Source organism: Camellia sinensis, chromosome 9 (assembly GCF_055761805.1).
Source record: "Camellia sinensis isolate YWXY chromosome 9, ASM5576180v1, whole genome shotgun sequence".
NCBI classification, from domain to species: Eukaryota; Viridiplantae; Streptophyta; class Magnoliopsida; order Ericales; family Theaceae; genus Camellia; species Camellia sinensis.
In genome coordinates this window covers 27,345,022-27,363,106 of record NC_138969.1, presented here as the reverse complement: position 1 = coordinate 27,363,106, position 18,085 = coordinate 27,345,022, and the positions used below count along the sequence as shown (strand labels likewise).

The 18,085-nt window shown below is 38.3% G+C and overlaps 1 protein-coding gene across 1 annotated transcript; it reads right to left on the bottom strand.

The window, feature by feature from the left end:
• Positions 1 to 9,403: 9,403 nt before the first annotated feature.
• LOC114314334 (pyruvate dehydrogenase E1 component subunit beta-3, chloroplastic) lies at positions 9,404 to 13,588 on the bottom strand. Its single transcript, XM_028260813.2, has 4 exons — positions 13,306 to 13,588; positions 13,085 to 13,179; positions 12,948 to 12,991; positions 9,404 to 10,509 (listed from the first exon to the last, which is right to left on the bottom strand). Exons 1-4 carry the CDS (start codon positions 13,409 to 13,411, stop codon positions 9,537 to 9,539), a joined length of 1,218 nt encoding a protein of 405 aa, XP_028116614.2. The 5' UTR covers positions 13,412 to 13,588; the 3' UTR covers positions 9,404 to 9,536.
• Positions 13,589 to 18,085: the final 4,497 nt, after the last annotated feature.

Sequence of the window (18,085 nt, the reverse complement as noted above, 5' to 3'; positions counted from 1 at the left end):
CCAACACTGCGCTAACTGCGTGTTGAGAGACTGCCAGGTATAAAAAGAGTTCTTCACCAGGTACTGGAGTAACAAGCAGTGGTGGGGAAGACATGTACTCCTTCAAGCTTTCCAGAGCTCGGTCGCATTCTTCATCCCACTCAAACTTGGCTTTTAAAGCTTGAAAGAATGGTCGTAATCTGTCTGATGACCTGCTTATGAACCGGTTGAGTGCAGCTGCCATGCCGGTGAGATGCTGTACTTCTTTTATTGAGTTTGGTTTCTCCAGATCTTGGATTGCCTTGATTTGAGAGGGGTCTGCCTCTATACCTCGGTTGGTCACGAGGAAGCCTAGGAATTTGCCAGATCCTACTCCGAATGCACACTTGGACGCATTGAGGCGCAACTTGTGTTTCTTCAGGATCTGGAACATCTCGCCTAGGTCTTTAAGATGGTCACTCTCATCCTTGCTTTTGACCACCATGTCGTCGATGTAAGCCTCCATTGTTCTGCCTAACAATGGTTCAAACATCTTGGTGACCATCCGTTGGAATGTCGCCCCTGCGTTCTTTAGGCCAAAGGGCATGACCTTGTAGCAGTACAATCCCCTTGGTGTTGTAAAGGATGTGACCTCCTAGTCTGGTTCATGCATGGCGATTTGGTGGTAGCCTCTGTATGCATCCAGAAAGCTAAGTCGGTTGTGCCCTGCCGTCAGGTCCACCAGTTGATCTATCCTTGGTAGAGGAAAGCTATCTTTTGGGCAGGCCTTGTTGACAGTTTTGTAGTCGACGCAGACACGCCATTTACCATTCTTTTTTGGCACTACGACTGTGTTGGAGATCCATCTTGGGTAGTGCACTTCTCTGATTGCTCCTGCCTCCAGCAGGTTGCCTACTTCTTCTGCCACTATTTCGGCGTGGTGGAGTGCCGATCTGCATGTGCGTTGAATGACTGGTCTGGCGGATGGGTGGACATTGAGTTGGTGACTGATGAAGTTTGGATCAATGCCCGGCATGTCGTAGGGCGTCCAGGCAAACACTTCGATGTTAGAGGTCAAGAATTCCAAGACCTCTAATCTCTCAGTGCTGGACAACGATGAGCCAAGCAAGAAGAACTTATCCGGGTTCTTCTCATCTATTTTTACCTCCACCAAGTCCTCCACCGCTTTCTGATCAGCCTCTTTACCGACGTCCGCGAATAGTTCATTACTTTCCGGTTCTTCCACCGAATGAACGTATCCTTTGGCAGCGCGGCTGCCATTCACCGTGGCGAAACATTACTTTGACATGATCTGATCTCCATAGACTTCTTCAATTATACCAGTGTCGTTGGGGAACCGCATTACTTGGTGGTAAGATGACGCCACCGATCGCATGGCATGTAGCCATGTTCTGCCCAGGATGATGTTGTAAGTGGAGGGGACTTTCAACACCCAGAATTCCACTTGTTTTGTCACGCTTCCTGCTCTGACTGGAAGAATTATTTTGCCGACGGGCCATTCTGGCATGGAGTTGAATCCAATTAGGGGAGAAACTGCAGGCGCCAAGTCTTTGTCTTGTAGTTTCAGTTGTTTGAATGTGTCGTAGTACATGATTTCACATGAACTACCTTGGTCAATCAGAATCCGCTTGACGTCAAAATCCTTGACTCGGAGAGTGACGACTAGGGCATCATTGTGAGGACAGTATATTCGATCCAAGTCCTTATCCGAAAAGGACATTACATTTGTTGCCTCTGTCTTTCCCTTCTTGATGGCTGGTTGGGTACTTAGCACCTCTCTAAAGTGCTCAGCCTTCTTGATTGATCCCCTGAGCTCGCATACACGCTCAGGCTCAAAGACTCCATGTATTACATTGATAATGCCTTGAGGTGGGGCGTCGATTGGCATTCCGTTGGGGTTATTGTGATCCTGGGGGGCTGGTTGCGTCCCTCCTTCAATGTATTTATCCAAGTGGCCTGCTGCCACTAATTCTTCCAGGTGTTGTCTCAATGGTGTGCAATTCTCAGTGCGGTGCCCTTTTTCTTTGTGGAAGGTGCACCGCGATCTTTCGTCATAATCCTTCTAGGCTTCTCCTAGCTTGGCTGGCCACTTGACGTAAGGCTCATCTCTTATTTCGCTAAGAATCCGATATATCGGTTTCTTGAACACCGTGGTTATGGCAGTACGGATTCTTAACCATCTTTTATCAGGGTCTTCTCCGTTATCTCGTCTACCACGTCCGTTTTTGCTCTGTCGATCTACTGTATTGACCTTTGCTGAGGTCTTCTTTTCAGGTACTGCGGTCGTACTAGATTTTGCTTTGGCACGTGCGCTATCCTCTTCTACCCTGATGTGCTGATGCACTCTTTCCATCAGGGCTTCCATAGTGAGGGGGGGCGTCATGGTAATCGAGTCCCTCAGTCTGTTCCCAACTGGAAGGCCTTTTTTATATTGTGCAATGGCGAGATTGGTGGGGCAGTCTCCAATCTGATTGAATGTTTCCCAGTAACGACTGTTGTAGGATCTAAGGGTCTCTTTATCCCCCATGTCGATGGAGAGTAACTGGTCGATCTCCACCGGTGTTTTTGTGTTCGTTCGGAACCTTGTTACGAACGCTTCTGCCAATTGAGCCCAGGAGGCTATGCTGCCTTCTGGAAGTTTTTCGAACCAAGTCAAGCCTAGGTCGCCAAGGCTTGATGGGAAGAGTATGCACATTAAGGCCTCGTTTCGCCTGTATACGACCATGACTTGGCGAAAGTGGCTCAAGTGTAAATACGGGTCCGTTTTCCCTTCATATGTAGTGAATTTTGGTTGAAGGAAGCCTGATGGTAGGGGCGCGTTTTCGATTGCTGGAACAAACGGCGAAGTCTGTAGTCTTGCCAATGCTTTGTTCGTTGGTTCGTAGGCCGATCGCGGTATTGGCATTCCAACCTCGACGCTCCCATGCGTCCGAGGAGCCAACCGCTGTAAGGCCGAAACTCTATGTGGATCCCTTGCCCTGGCATCCTCTTTGCATCGTGCTTTCTCTTCGAGAACGGTTCGTAAGTCGGATGATCTGGGTAATTCTGTCTGTCTAGATCTGGTTTGGTGCGAATGTGAAGGCCAATATGTGCTTCCTTCAGTGTATGATCTCTCAGATCTCATCCTCTCAGACCTGGAATGACGAGTTTTGGAAGACCAGGATTGAGTGTCGCCTGTCCTGAGGCTTCTGCTCTCTCCTTGTGAGGGTGTAATATTCCTACTACGATTTTCTGAATGGCGAGGGGGCGTCTTGTTTTTGCGCCCCTCTCCTGTCGCCACTTCTTTTTTCTTCATCTGGCGCTTTAAGGCTTCCATGTCCGCCGCCATCTTCTTTATCAATTCATCTTGCTCTTTCACGCGATCTTCCAGAGTTTGAAGGTCAATCCTCTGTCTTTGTCTGTCGGGACTTTGAGAATGGGATTGACGGGGGCTGTGAGTCCGTCTCCCCCTAGTATCCCTCCTGGAGGTATGTCTTTGGGGCTCCAAGTCCGCCATGAGAGGGACAGAAGGTAATCCTTCACGCCTTGCGCCCCCTTCTGGAGTTAGTCCGTCGACGGCGGACTGCGGCAAGTCTTCAATGTGTGCCATTGAATGAGAAAAGGAGAAGCTTAGTCAAGAAGTTTCGTTCTGTCTGTTTTTCCCATAGACGACGCCAATTGTACGGGGAAGAAATAATTCTCCTCGTATAATCCTATTGACTAAGTCCACGTTCCTCCGTACGACGTCGCTTTGTCACCTAAAAACACAAACGTGAGCTAGCCGGCGGGTGTGTGCCGGAAACCTCTCCGATGCCTAAGTCAGAAAACTTGACAAATAGACAAAGCTCAATGTATTCAGGAAGCAAAATTGTACGTTGGGTTATGTTACCTCCTTCCAAAGTAATGTTTGTGAGCTTTTATAGGTTTCGAGTGGCCCAATCCTAGTGAGACTTTTATTTCTCCATGCAGAGTCCTCCTAGGATTCATGCTCCTAAAAGATAATGCTTATCTTTTTACACCCCCCACTGCTTAAACCAAGTGGGATGGTCTTCACCATGGCCGAACTATCATCCGACCGAGGTAAACCTTGCTATGCTGAGCCACAAAGTAAGCCAAACTATCCTTAGTTCGGCCCTATCCGCTTATATTTCCTTATCTCGGTTCTCATTTGTTCAACTCATGGTGTGCTTGGACCGAACCAACGACTCTTCGACCGGTATAACTCCAAAACCGGTATACCTCTAAAGCCGGTATAAATTCAAGAACAAAGACCGATCTAACTTCAAGTTGCTCTTGGACCGAAGTAGCTTAACAATTCACGAGCCGAAGTAACTTCATCTCTTTTGGCCGGAGTAACTTTATCTCCCTTGGGCCTGAGTAACTTTTCGGCCCTTTTTACTCAGTCCGTCACACTTTGGGCCATAAAGTCCGTTTCATAGCTCGGCCCAATTTTCACTCAAAATTACCCTCTCATGAAGTCTCTCGACAACTGAATTATTCGTGCGAGATTTTGAAAAGTCACGATGGCCAACAGCGCTGGAGCCCATTGGTTTTTTCCAAGGCATTTTACAATTGGTTGAAATTCATAGAAAAATGTAATTGGGGATTGGGTTAAAATGAAATATGATTCGATGAGGTTGAATGCTATCCAAGTTTTACCTACTGAGATCTCTACAATAAAGGTAGGAGTGTAAAAATGACTCGTGACTCGTGGGTGAACCAAAATTCGCCCGTGGCCCTAGATAGGTCAGGCCCGTTTAGGCTCGTTTGGGCCCAAGCCCGAGTCCCTGGGCTAAGGGCTGGGTCATCGTTTTGAAACCCAGTCCAGTCCGTTTGGTTTGGCCCATGGCCCAACCCATCAGTCCGCTTAAGACCTACTCAAGGCCTGGCTCGAAACCCAACCCGCGTCGAGACCCAGTGTATTTTTTAGTGAAAAATAATAAAATTTTGACAGAAAAATTTAAAAAAACAAAAAAAATGGTCAAGCTCGCCCAAGCCCATGCCCATCGGGTCGGCCCGCCCAAGGCCCGAATACCCCTGGACTTACGCTTGGGCCTATTTTTTTGGCCCGTGACCCGTGACACGGCTCGACCCGAATTTTAGCGAAAGCCCACGAGGCCCGACATAAGCCGGACCAGACCAGATTTACACCCCTAAACCAAGGTTTTTTTTTTTTTTTTAAGATTCCTACTATAGTCTAATTTAAGGGAAAAGAGGAAGGGATGTTAGGAATCAAATCCAGCTACACAAATTAAAGCATAAAATGCATTAAGTTGTTTGTTTGTTTGTTTTTTTCTTTTGGCAAGAACTCCTTGATGATGCTTCGTTTGTAGTAATGACAATGAAGACGTGTTGGCTTGGGTTGATTCAGACTTTTCAATATATTAATTTGATTCTAGATCTTAAAATTATCAATCCAATAAAATTAAGTTAGGCCTTGATTTAATTTATATCCAAATCAAACTAACTTGAAACCTAAACCTATATATTGTATAAAATTACATATACATTCACTTATATAGTAATTAGAATTCATTTCATACCTTCATCTAGACAACTCATTCATAAAAACTAGATAATTTATTAAAAGTTTTCCACATTTGTCAACTTTATTTTTGACTATTTTAATTAAAAAGTCAAAAAAAAATAATTAATTAAAAGGCAAAGACACTAAAAAAAAAGAGTCAAACATCTCAATAATTTATAATTTTCAATTCAATTAAAAAAATCATTTCAAAGCATATTAATTTTTTTTTCATTTCATAAAAATAAAAAATAAAAAATCCACTAACAAACCAATTCCCAAACAAAGCCTTAGTACGTTACCTAATGATGGAATTGGAACCCATTTCACATGGTCCTGTCAAATCTGAAAAATTCAGCCCACTAGTCCACCTCCGAGGTAACGAGTACATACGGTAGTGGAAAAAGTCTAAACATCTCAGAATTTACTCAGAATAGATATGTGAAAATTAAATTGATAAAATATAAAATTTATTAATAAAATAAATTTAAATTATTAATTATTATTTTTAAATAAATTTTGAATAAATAATTTTAAATTTATAATATTATTATTACAGTAGTATATTCTCTCCTCTTACATGTATGTGACCTCCAATTTTTTAAGTCCAATGTTATGTTTATTTAGGCTAAAAAAACATATTTTGAACCACATTTTTAATCTCACATTTTAATACGACAAAAAATAAAAATTACAATCCCGTTTTGTAGCTCAAAAAAGTTGAGGCTCGAAATGGCTCGTATAGCAAAACGACGTCGTTTTGCTATTTTTTTTTTTTTTTCTTCTCTTCTCTGTTCTGAAACAGAGAGAGGATGAAGAAGAAGAAGAAAGAAGAAAGAAGAAAGAAGAAGAAGAAGAAGAGATGGAGCAGGGAAGGGGACACACAACATCATCATCATCATCATCATCATCATCATCAAACACAACACATAGATCTACCACAACAAATCAAACAAATCAAAATTAAACACAAATTTTCAAAATCAAACACAGATCTACACAAGATCATCATCATCAAACACAGATTTTCAAAATCAAAATAATAATAAAAAAAACCATCCATCACAGATCTCACATAGTCCATCATCGTCTCGCACCGTCGTCGTCCATCACCGTCACCATCGCCATCGTCGCACCGTCGTCATCGCCTTCGCCTATCACCATCTCTCTCCCTCTCTCTCTGTGTTTGCCATCGCCTTCTCTCGCTTTCTCTCACTCTCTCTCTTTTCCTCCCTCCCTCCCCGTTTCAGATACAAAAGAGAAAGAAGAAGAAAAAAAAAAAAGCAAAACGTGGGCCAATCGAGCCTTACACATTTCGAGCTACCAGCTATTTTTCTAAAAATTAATGTACCAACATTTTTCCTATTCAATATATAACAGTTTGGTCAATACAGCACCAAATAGGGCTTTAAACTAAGGCCTGATTTGGGATACCAAAAAAAAGTTACCCAAAAAATTAAAAAGTTATCACTATTTATCAAAAAAAAATATTAAAAAATTAATTTTACACAAAATTAATTTTCAAACAACTCTGACGTCCCCATAGACGGAGCTGACTTTTTGAAAAAATTACACAGGCGGGATGCAAAATAACACGGTATCGTTCGGCCTGTGGGGGCCATCACAGTTCCGTTTTAATAATCTGAGCCGTTAAATGTGTAGAACTCGTCGAGTACTATATGCCTAATAAAAAAATTACGTTGATCGAATATCGCTAACTATATGATCAAATCAGTTTTGTATAAAAAATGGATGGTGTTATAGTTAACGGTTGAAAAAAAAAACTAATTCGATCAGATAGCTATCGATATCCGACCAACGTGATTTTTTACAAGTATATAGTACTCAACGAGTTCTACACATTGAATAGTTTTAATTAGCAAAATGGGACCCGTGGTGGGCCCCAACAAGCCGAATAACACTTTCAATTCAATGCCCGAAAAGCAAGAAACCATCTCCCAGCCTATACTCTGCACATGCTGTCCCTTAATTCATCCCACCGTACAACCTATTCCATCCCAATTTTCTTCTATACAATAATTTATATAATTTTTTAATACACATTTTTTCGTAAAAAGTCAAAAAGTTATTCCAAACAACCATATTTGTTTCCTCAACTTTTTAATCCAAAAATTTAAAAAGTGCACTTATTTACGACACCCTCCTAAATTTGTAATCTTTGTTTTATAATTAACCTCAATAGACTATAATTATTTATAATTAACTTGGCTCAACTAAGCTCGCAAACATAAAAGCATACATATTATTTTTACTTATTTATTTTTGTTGAGGGCACCATATATGTACGAACTCACAGATTTGATTGGTAACAAATTGAGGATTCTTTTCTATGAAGGATTAATATTTCGAAAAATATGTTGTACTTGTATGAGGTATTTATCGGTATATAATACCTCATATGATACTATCACATATATACCGAATACACAAAACACGTATCTAAATTTTTTTCTTCTTAATCTTTGACGTACCTAGACGTATCTAGTATATATCCAAGCCGTACCGTAACTCAGTTGAAACAATATTTTCTTTTACTACAGAGATAACTCCTTTCACTCACTGGACTTCTTTTTTATTTTTTGTTTTATGCTTATCATGATTATAAAATTAAACTATGATTTGTAAGTTATTTAATATATTAACATATAATTTTGATTTATATCTTTACTTTTGGTATTAAATGTTAATTGTAGGTTGAACCTTAACAAATTAAATCATTTAATTAATTTTTGTATTATTCTAAATTAAAAATATATATATATTTCTTTACAAGTACCCTATTTTTTTTATTTTTTTATTTTTGAATTTTACCGTATCGACGTACCCGTATCGTACCACCATTAGTACTCGTACCCGTACTTCATAGATTCTTTTACATTTTAACTCTCTTTTATCTCTTGGCATGCATGATAATCTAAATTTTTTTTCTTTTTGAACTCCAACCCAGATATATACACCTCAACCTGTGAAGCATGGGTACTCTAAAAATGTTGTCGTACTCGTACTGGGTACTTACTAGGTACTAGTACTCGTACCGATAGGGCTGCATGCTTATTAGGTACTTGACATACGTACTGAGTACTTTTTATACATTTTTTGGTAGTAAGGTTACTTCATGAGTACATCGGGAGCACACCAAGTTATAGGACATTAGTTGGGATACATTTCCTTTATTAGAAAATCCTTATTTATTTGAAATTGTAAATCCTTTACTTAATGTACTAAAGACAAAAGATATATTATTCAATGATGAAGTTGATCAAAAGTTAAAACTAAAATTTCAAAATTTTAAATTTTGCTTAGCTTACGTTTAGAATAAAACTTTATTTTATAATTTCTCCTATTTAATGGTATTAAAATAGCTTATAGACTTTGATTTGGTATTGATATTGTTGAACTATAATTTCTCTTTTGATTTTATAATTTCTCCTTTTAGTTTTGATATTGAACTTTGATTTGTAAATTGAATCTCAAATTATAAATTATAAAAAAGAAAGAAAAAAAATTGATGTACCCTAACCGTACCCATATCCTATTTTTTTTTAGAACTTGCCCGTATGACCACACCCACACCCACACCCACACCCACACCCGTGCTTCATAGACCTCAACTGATTCGAGCTCAATCCTTTAAACTCAGAGACAAGCTCAACTTATCTTCCCAAGCTCTAACACTTGCAACTCAGCTTGGCTCATTTACCGCTTATATAGATTCAAAATTAAGAAACAAATGGCAACCATGTCTCACAATTTTAATCCTCACATTGCAATCTGTATTATTTCCATAAACAAGATCCTGACCATCATCAATATATATATATATATATATTTTTTTTGGGGGGGGGGGGGGGGCGGGTGGTGTCTCTCAACAATAAGTTCGTGAACAATTTCAAGGGGGTGTGTGAACAATTTCAAGTTCTTTATTAACACTCTATCAAAACCACGAATTCAATGGCAATTCAAAGCAAAACTTATGAAACTAGAATGGATAAGAACCTGGCATTGTTGACACGAGCATTTTAGCTGGCTGCAACTACCTGCAGAGCTGCTCGACTGCAGTAACAATCTGGGCAGGCTGAACCACAGTCCATTCCTCCAAAGTCCCGGCATATGGTGTCGGCACGTCCTGTGATGACAAACATACAACCGGCGCGTCCAAATAATCGTGGAAATTCTCATTAATAGCTGCTGTCAAACTCGCCCCAATTCCACCTGTCCGCATACACTCTTCAACAATCAGCACACGATGCGTCTTTTTCACTGAATTCCCAATTGTGTATAGATCGAACGGTTTCAGTGACCTGATATCAATAACTTCAGGATCGTAACCCTTGTTCACCAATGTCTTTGCAGCCTGCATCACGTGATACCTCATTCTGGAGTAAGTTAGGATAGTAACATGCTCCCCGGGCCTAACCATCTCTGCTTCCTCAAGATTCAACACGTACTCTTCATCGGGAATTCTCTCCTTGAGATTATAAAGCAAAACATGCTCGAAAAGTATCACTGGGTTCTCACTTCGAATGGCAGCTTTCATTAAGCCCTTGGCATTGTATGGGGTTGAGCATGCCACCATTTGGATTCCGGGAATTGATTGAAAATAAGACTCGAGGCGTTGTGAGTGCTCGGCCCCTAGTTGCCGACCGACTCCGCCGGGTCCACGGATAACCACCGGGATTGTGAACTGGCCACCCGATGTGTAGTGGAGCATTCCACAGTTGTTGGATATCTGGTTGAAAGCTAGAAGGAGAAATCCCATGTTCATTCCCTCAACAATTGGTCGAAGGCCAGTCATGGCAGCTCCAATGGCCATGCCTGTGAAAGAGTTCTCAGCAATGGGGGTGTCGAGAACCCTGAGATCACCGTATTTATTGGCCAAGTCTTTTGTAACCTTGTATGACCCTCCATAATGACCCACATCTTCACCCATTACGCACACACGTGGATCTCTCTCCATTTCTTCCTCCAGGCCTTCACGAAGAGCTTCAAAAAGTAAAAGCTCATGCCTGAGGATGGAGGTTTAATTTATCAACTGTATCCTTGACTAACAAATCATAGCAATAACAAATGTTAATGCAGAAAGATGGGTTGTAGTTCAATGCCATTAATTGGCTCCGTTAAACCATGTGCATGTAATTAAGCAAATACAATTTTGTACATATTATTATGCACAAAAATTATGACTGCACATTATTCTAAAAGAACATGTACCCCAACAAAACGCCATGAAGAAGCACAACAATGTCATTTCAAAACATAAATAGTAAATCACAGGAAATAAACACCTCACACTCTACATTTAAATAAACAGAATCATTTTAATAGCTTGCATGAATTATAATGTTTCATACCATGAAGCACGGATACTTCTGCAAAGGATCATATTTGTATTCGGATACTGATGCTCCTTGAATACTCATGGATAGCATCTGATACTTCCTAAATGTTCCATGATTTGAAAGTAACTTTCTTTAATTTTGAAAAGTATTGGTATCATTTGTTCATCATGGTATGAAGAACCGTATTTTCTCTATTTCTGTTTTCTCAATCTTGCATGAATATGACTTAGTGCTATTCTTGGTATCATCTGTTCTTGTTAGGCAAGTAGATTTTAAACAGATTGCATAGGAGCCACTGATTGCGGTAGGCTGCAAAGTCGCTTTCCTATTCCTTAATGAACAAATGAATTTTGTTGTTTCCTCTTCCTCATCTTTTATCTCTTTCTTTTCACTAGATAATAAGATATGTCGAGATATCTCATTTTGGTATAAAACTTAGAAGTATGGTGTTAGGCAATACAAGATACACTGTGAATAATCTATGTGTCAAGATATCTTATTTAGCTAGAGAGTTTGGAATCTATGGTATTGGCAATACACCTATGACAATTTTGTACATCACTTCTTTTTGCATAATTACATTTCCTTAAATAACAAAAGTTAATCAGATACATTGTTAAATCTGCCCAAACCAAGGTTTTAAAAAGCAGCCGCAATCGTTACGTAATGGCGTTACGTAACGGTTGTGGTGGTTACCGCCACCCGTTACGGCCGCTTTTGCAGTGTGATTGAGATTCATAGGTGTGTATGCCGTAGTGGCTGCCGTAGCGGTTGTAATGGTGCCGTAACGGCCTGTTACGCACCGTTACGTAACGGTTCCGAACTGCTTCTTTCGAAAAAACACAAAAAAAAAAAAAAACTGAAAATGGAGGAAGAGGGATAAAGAAAAGGGGGAAGATAAAGAGAGAAGATGGAGGAGCAAGAGATAAAGAGAGAGAGAGAATAGGGCAGATGAAGAACATGTTATTGATTTGTTGACATGGCCAGACCTATGCTATTCTATTCAGCTGTTATCACTCAACCATTTTGTTTGTGTGTGTCGATCTATATATTGTTTGATAATAATAATAATAATAATAATAATAATAATAATATGTGTGGTCATTATCTATTTGGCTTGGTTAAAATATGTATATATATATATATATTTAAGCTCTTATTTATTCTCTTACTTTTGTTATTGTTTATTTTATATATAATAATTAGTGATTATTTTTTGTATAATATAAAGTCATTTATTAAAATAAAATGTAAAAAACTCAATTTATAGTGATTTAAAAATATGAAATATATTGAATCATACTTAAAAATTTATAAAGTTTGATCAATATTTATTTTAAACCGAATAAATATGATCATGGAAAAAAAATATGCGTATTGGTAAGTTTTTTTCAAATTGTGCGAAAAATAAAAAAATTCACGGTTCCGGTTACCGCAACCGTTACGCTACAGTCTTTACACCCCGCAACCGCAACCGCGCCACTGCCACCGTTACGGCGACCGCAACCGCTTTTCAGAACCTTGGCCCAAACAGATCCAAATTTAGGCTTAGATTGGTGTAATCTGCGTGTTGTTCTTGTTGGTTCTAATTTCTATGTTCAAAAAAAAAAAAAAATCTATGGAACCTATGAAGCACATAAACGGATATGGGTATGGTGATACAACAAAAATTTTAAATCCATGATACGGGTACAACTACAATACATTCATAAACAAAACTAAGATATGAATAAAATTAGTATGCATAATATACAAGCTCAACAAATGGTTCACCATTTTTTCAAAGTAAAGTATTAATTTTTAAAGTTTCAATAGGTCTTATAAAAAATTCAGTTCAATATCAATCTAAACTGTTTATATTGCCCACTTTGTTTTTCCTTTCACACTTAAAACTCCATGCTAGAAGTATCCATGCTTCATTGTAAACGTTCAAGAATGAACAAAAAAAAATCAATTGCATAGACAAGAAACATAGGAACCCATTATTTGTAGATGAAGTATATGTATCTAACAATGAGAGGAATAATAAATAGATGTAAAAATGTAAGATAAACACGACAAGAATTGATCAAAAGTTGCATATGCACAAAAGAAATTGAGCTTACCCAGGTTTAGACCCAGCAGAAGCTGTCGAACTATCAGCCTTCGTCTGCAAAACACAAACAAAACTATAATTTAGTTCCAACAAACAACATCAGTGTGTGGAGAGAGAGAGAGAGAGAGAGAGAGAGAGAGGATTAACTGCAACTGCCTTGGTAATCAATTGTTCAGCTCTGGGATTTGGACCAGAGTTCGACCTCCCATCAGATCTTACCACCAAAAACCTTGCTTTTCTCTCTAAAACAAACAAAATTCAAACGATTAACAACCAAATGAAATGAACACACAATTGAAGCAAATTCATTCAAATACGAATCAAATCAAGTCACAATTGAATCAAACAACACATAAATTCCACCGAACCTGACGAAATCGATGTGCGAGACGAGAAGTGAAATTTTTTGGAATCCAATGAATTGGCCGATGAAATAGCTGTTGTAGCTCCGATTCCTTGGAAAACCACAGCCATTCTGATTCAAAAAAGAGCTGCGATTTCAACAGAGAGAGAGAGAGAGATGAAAAATTGAGAGGCACTTTATATGGAGATTTTGGAGAGAGAAAGTGTGTTTTTAGAGAGAGAAAGTGGGCGGAGAGGTCGATAGAGGGAGGTTGTGAGTGTTGCCGTGCTCTGTCTACCGCAAATATGTTATTTTAATAATTTTTTAATTTTTTTAAAAAAATATGTAAGAAAATAAAGTGAGTGTTGTAATAATTTATAATAATTTTTTAATTTTTTTAATTAAAATATGATATTATCAAATGAGGCTTAAATTAAAAAATATCACTAGCTATTTGAAAAATAGGGTGTTCCGTCCAAAAGTCTAAATTAATATTTTATTTGATTAAAAGTTCACAAATTAAAATGAATGATATTATTAGTATTCCATCAATTATTTTAGACCTTCTATTTTTTTGGATCTTTACTTATAAATTTTAAAACTCTTAAAATTAATTTTCTCCCCCTAAATAATATCAAAATTATCCCTATGAAAATATTTTATAGTGAGAAAATAAATATAAGGTTTTTAATCTTTAATCCTTAAAATATATCAGCATGAAATTGGATTGGGATTTTTATACATGAGAAAGAAGAAAAAGAGCCAAGTGTAATTACTATCAATTGCTTAACGAGACTAGCTTGGGTTGTGATATCTGCCGCCTCATTCTTTTCTTCGATTTGACCATTGTGAGAGTTGATTATATGTTCTTAAATAAACAAGAAATGTTTAGTTATCTGTTCCCGAACAAATAAACAATGTTCGGAACTGTGTTCCCGAATTTCAGTCATATGTTTAGAAGTTCAGTCTCGAAAAAATGATGAATAGTTTTTATTATTTTTTTCAAGAAACTTATTCTTACAAAGTTAATCTCCTCTGAGCTAAGAATATCATCAAAGTTATGTACCTCCTCTGAGCTTTTATTGTCGTACTCATCTCGTTTCATGGAGTTGTGATTGCCGGGAAAACTTTCATTCATTGTTATTGTTGGAGAAGTGTAAATAATCAAATGGTTGCCACCGTTACCGCCGAAATATTGCCGCCAAAGGATTTTCAAGATTTTGAGGGTGGGTAGGTTTTGAATGTGGGATTTGGGAAAGATGGATGGATGGTGATGGAGGTGGGTGCTCTCACAAACCCTAATTCGTGATCTAGTAGGTGCGTGGGTTTAATTGTGAGATGGGATGTCCCAAAATTATTGATATCTTTTTTTGTAATTTTATTTGAGTTTATTATTGTAATAAAAAATAAACCAAAAAATGATGGGTCCAAAATAATTGATGGGGTATTAATAGCAAAATCAAACCAAACCAAGCCTTAAGTCCCATTAAATAGGGTCGGCTACATGAATCCTTCGTCTCCACGCGGCCCTATCAAAGGCTATTTCGTTAGTTAAATTAAGTAGATCCATATATCTATTTACAATGTTAGCCAACGTTAATCTAGGCCTACGCCATCCCCTAACACTCCCCTCTATCGTTACAGCATCGCATCTCTTCACTACTGCCTCTGTTGGCCTCCGTTGAATGTGACCAAACCATCTCAATTGATTCTCTCTCAACTTATCTTCTATCGGTGCTACTCTTACCCATTCCCGAATACACTCATTCCTAATTTTGTCTTGTCTAGTCTTGCCGCGTATTTACCTTAGCATCCTCATATCAGCCATACTCATCTTATCTACATGTTGTTTCTTGGTTGCCCAACACTCATTCCCATACAACATCCCTAGTCTAATAGCCATTCTATAGAACTTACCTTTTAGTCTAGTGGGTATTCATTTATCGCATAGTACCTCAGACGCACTTCTCCACTTACACCATCCCGCCTTAATCCTATGGGCCACATCCGCATCAATCTCCCCCGCTGTTGTGATAATCGACTCTAAATAACGAAAATGTTCACTCTTAGGCAATTCTTGGTTCTCAATCTCCACTTCTCTTCTGCTTTCATTGTTACTGTTACTAAATTTACACTCCATATACTTTGTCTTATTTCTACTTATCTGGAAACCTTTAGATTCAGGAGCTTTTCTCCAAATCTCCAACTTTGTATTAACTCATTCTCTAGTCTCATCTACTAGCATGATATCGTCTACAAAAAGCATACACCATGGCACATCATCTTGAATATTTCTCGTCAACTCATCCATAACTAAAGAAAAAAGATAAGGGCTTAAGGTAGATCCTTGGTGTAACCCAATAGTGACAGAAAATTCATTTGTCTCTCCAGCAAGCGATCTAATAGTGGTCACCACCCCTTCATACATGTCTCTAATCACATCAATGTAACCTTTTGTCACCATTTTCTTCTCTAACACCCACCATATTATATCTCGGGGCACTCTATCAAATGCTTTCTCAAGGTCGATAAACACCATATGAATGTCTCTTTTCTTTTTTCTATACTTTTCTATTACTCTCCTCAAAAGATAAATCGCTTCCATTGTTGACCTACCGGGCATAAACCCAAAATAATTCTTTGACACCTCTGTTCTATCTCGCAATTGACGTTCCATCACCCTTTCCAACACTTTCATTATATGGCACATTAGCTTGATTCCTCTATAATTGTTGCAATTCTAGACATCTCCTTTATTCTTATATATTGGCACTAAAATACTCTTCCTCCACTCATCTGACATGTTCCTAGTCAACAAAATTGTGCTAAACAACCTAGTCAACCAAACAACCCCCTTTTTACCCAAGCACTTCCAAGCTTCAATAGGGATCTAAAGCCTTATTTGATTTCATCTTCTTAAGTGCAATCTCCACTTCAAAGTTCCTAATCCTGCGATAAAACCTATAGTCTTGTTTATCGTATTACTAGCCATTTCTTCTCCTATTGCTGTACCTTAATGTTCCTCATTTAATAGTTTCTCGAAATAGTTCTTCCATCTTTCCTTAATCTCTTCATCCTTCATCAATACCTTAGAATCCTCACTCTTGATGCACTTAACTTGGTTAAAATCTCTTGTTTTCCTCTCCCGTATCTTAGGAAGTTTGTATACTCTCTTCTCTCTTTCTTTACTATCTAGTCTAGTGTATAGGTCATCATAAGCTTTCAATTTAGCCTCTCTCACTACTTTTTTGACCTCCTTATTAGTCAATCTATAGCTCTTAAGGTTTTTCTCAGTTCTATCATTCTGTCACTTTTTAAAGCATTCTTTCTTTGCCTTAACTACCGCTTGAACCTTTTCCCTCCACTACCAAGTTTTCCTAGCACTGGGTCCTGTCCCTTTCGACTCTCCAAGCACTTCCCTTGAGATTCTCCTCATACAATTGGCTATTAAGTTCCATATAGTGTTAGCATAATCTTCTAAGTCCCAAGTACCTTCCTTATCCATTCTATTCTTAAATATTTCTAGTTTATCTCCTTTTAGATCCCACCATCTCGTCCTACGACGCCCACCATCCTTTCTAGCTTGGTATTGCCCTCTAAAACATAAATCTAGTACCAAAATCCTATGTTGAGAGGTCAGGCTCTCTCCAGGAATCACCTTACAATCTTTGCATTTTAGGCGGTTCACTTTTCTCACTAAGAAGTAATCTATTTGGCTCTTAACTGACCCACTCTTAAAAGTTATCAAATGCTCCTCCCTCTTCTTATACATAGCATTGGCCACCACCAGGTCAGAAGCCAACGCAAAATCTAAGATACTCTCTCCAGCCTCATTTTTGTCACCAAATCATGTCCACCATACACCCTTTCATAGCCTAGTTTATCTATGCCTACATGGCCATTAAAATTTCCACCTATAACCAGGTTCTCTCCTACGGGCATCTCCTGTAAGATCTCATCTATTTGCTCTCAAAAATCCCTCTTAGTCTGATCATCTAACCCTTCTTGAGGGGCGTATGCATTAATAACGTTCACTATATTCCCTCCAATAATTAGTTTAACTAACATAATCCTATCCCCTTTCCTAATGACCGCCACTACATTCTCCACTAGACCCTTGGCAATTATGATTCCTACCCCATTCATACATCTGTCCTTACCACTATAATACAGTTTAAAATCGGTGTCCTCAATTTCCCTAGCTTTCTCACCCGTCCACTTAGTTTCTTGTACGCAAGCTATACTAACTCTCCTCCTAATCATAACATCTACTAATTCCATCGTCTTACCAGTTCAAGTAAAATGATGAAAATATCCATGTATATATATATATATAGAGTGTATACTAAACCTCTATATATCTCTCTTTCTCTTCTTCCTTCATTTCCTATCTAATGTTTAGAAACCCAGTTCGAACCGACAGGTTGGACCGGTGATCGGAGCTTGTTTCGGTTCGAAAAACCCTCTAAACCCAGACATAGCTCAAAATCGGTATAGAATGAAAGAACCGAAAGAACTGCCAGTTCAACCGTCAAACCCAGCGACCCAGATTGGGCTTTAAGAACCAGCCTATTTTCTTTATCTTTCTTTTCCCTTCTCTACTGTTCTGTATGCTGTCTCTTTTGCTTCACTTTTTTGCTGCTATGTTTTTTAAGCTGCTTAATGCTTATTTTTGTAGTCATTATCATGTCCAAACAAAACAAAAAACATTAAGACAAATAAAAGTCAATGGTAAAATAGTAATATAGCACTAAATATTTTTTAAAAATTTATAAATATTTTTTATAATAAATTTCTGATTTCAT

What these genes read in the sequence shown, in the direction of transcription:
- LOC114314334 (XM_028260813.2), bottom strand. Translation starts at nt 13,411, where the DNA reads ATGGCTGTGGTTTTCCAAGGAATCGGAGCTACAACAGCTATTTCATCG. An exon ending in TGATTACCAAGGCAGTTGCA is followed by an intron (nt 12,992 to 13,084) that starts GTTAATCCTCTC and finishes TGTGTTTTGCAG; the next exon opens with ACGAAGGCTGATAGTTCGAC. An exon ending in TCTGCTGGGTCTAAACCTGG is followed by an intron (nt 10,510 to 12,947) that starts GTAAGCTCAATT and finishes CTCCATCCTCAG; the next exon opens with GCATGAGCTTTTACTTTTTG.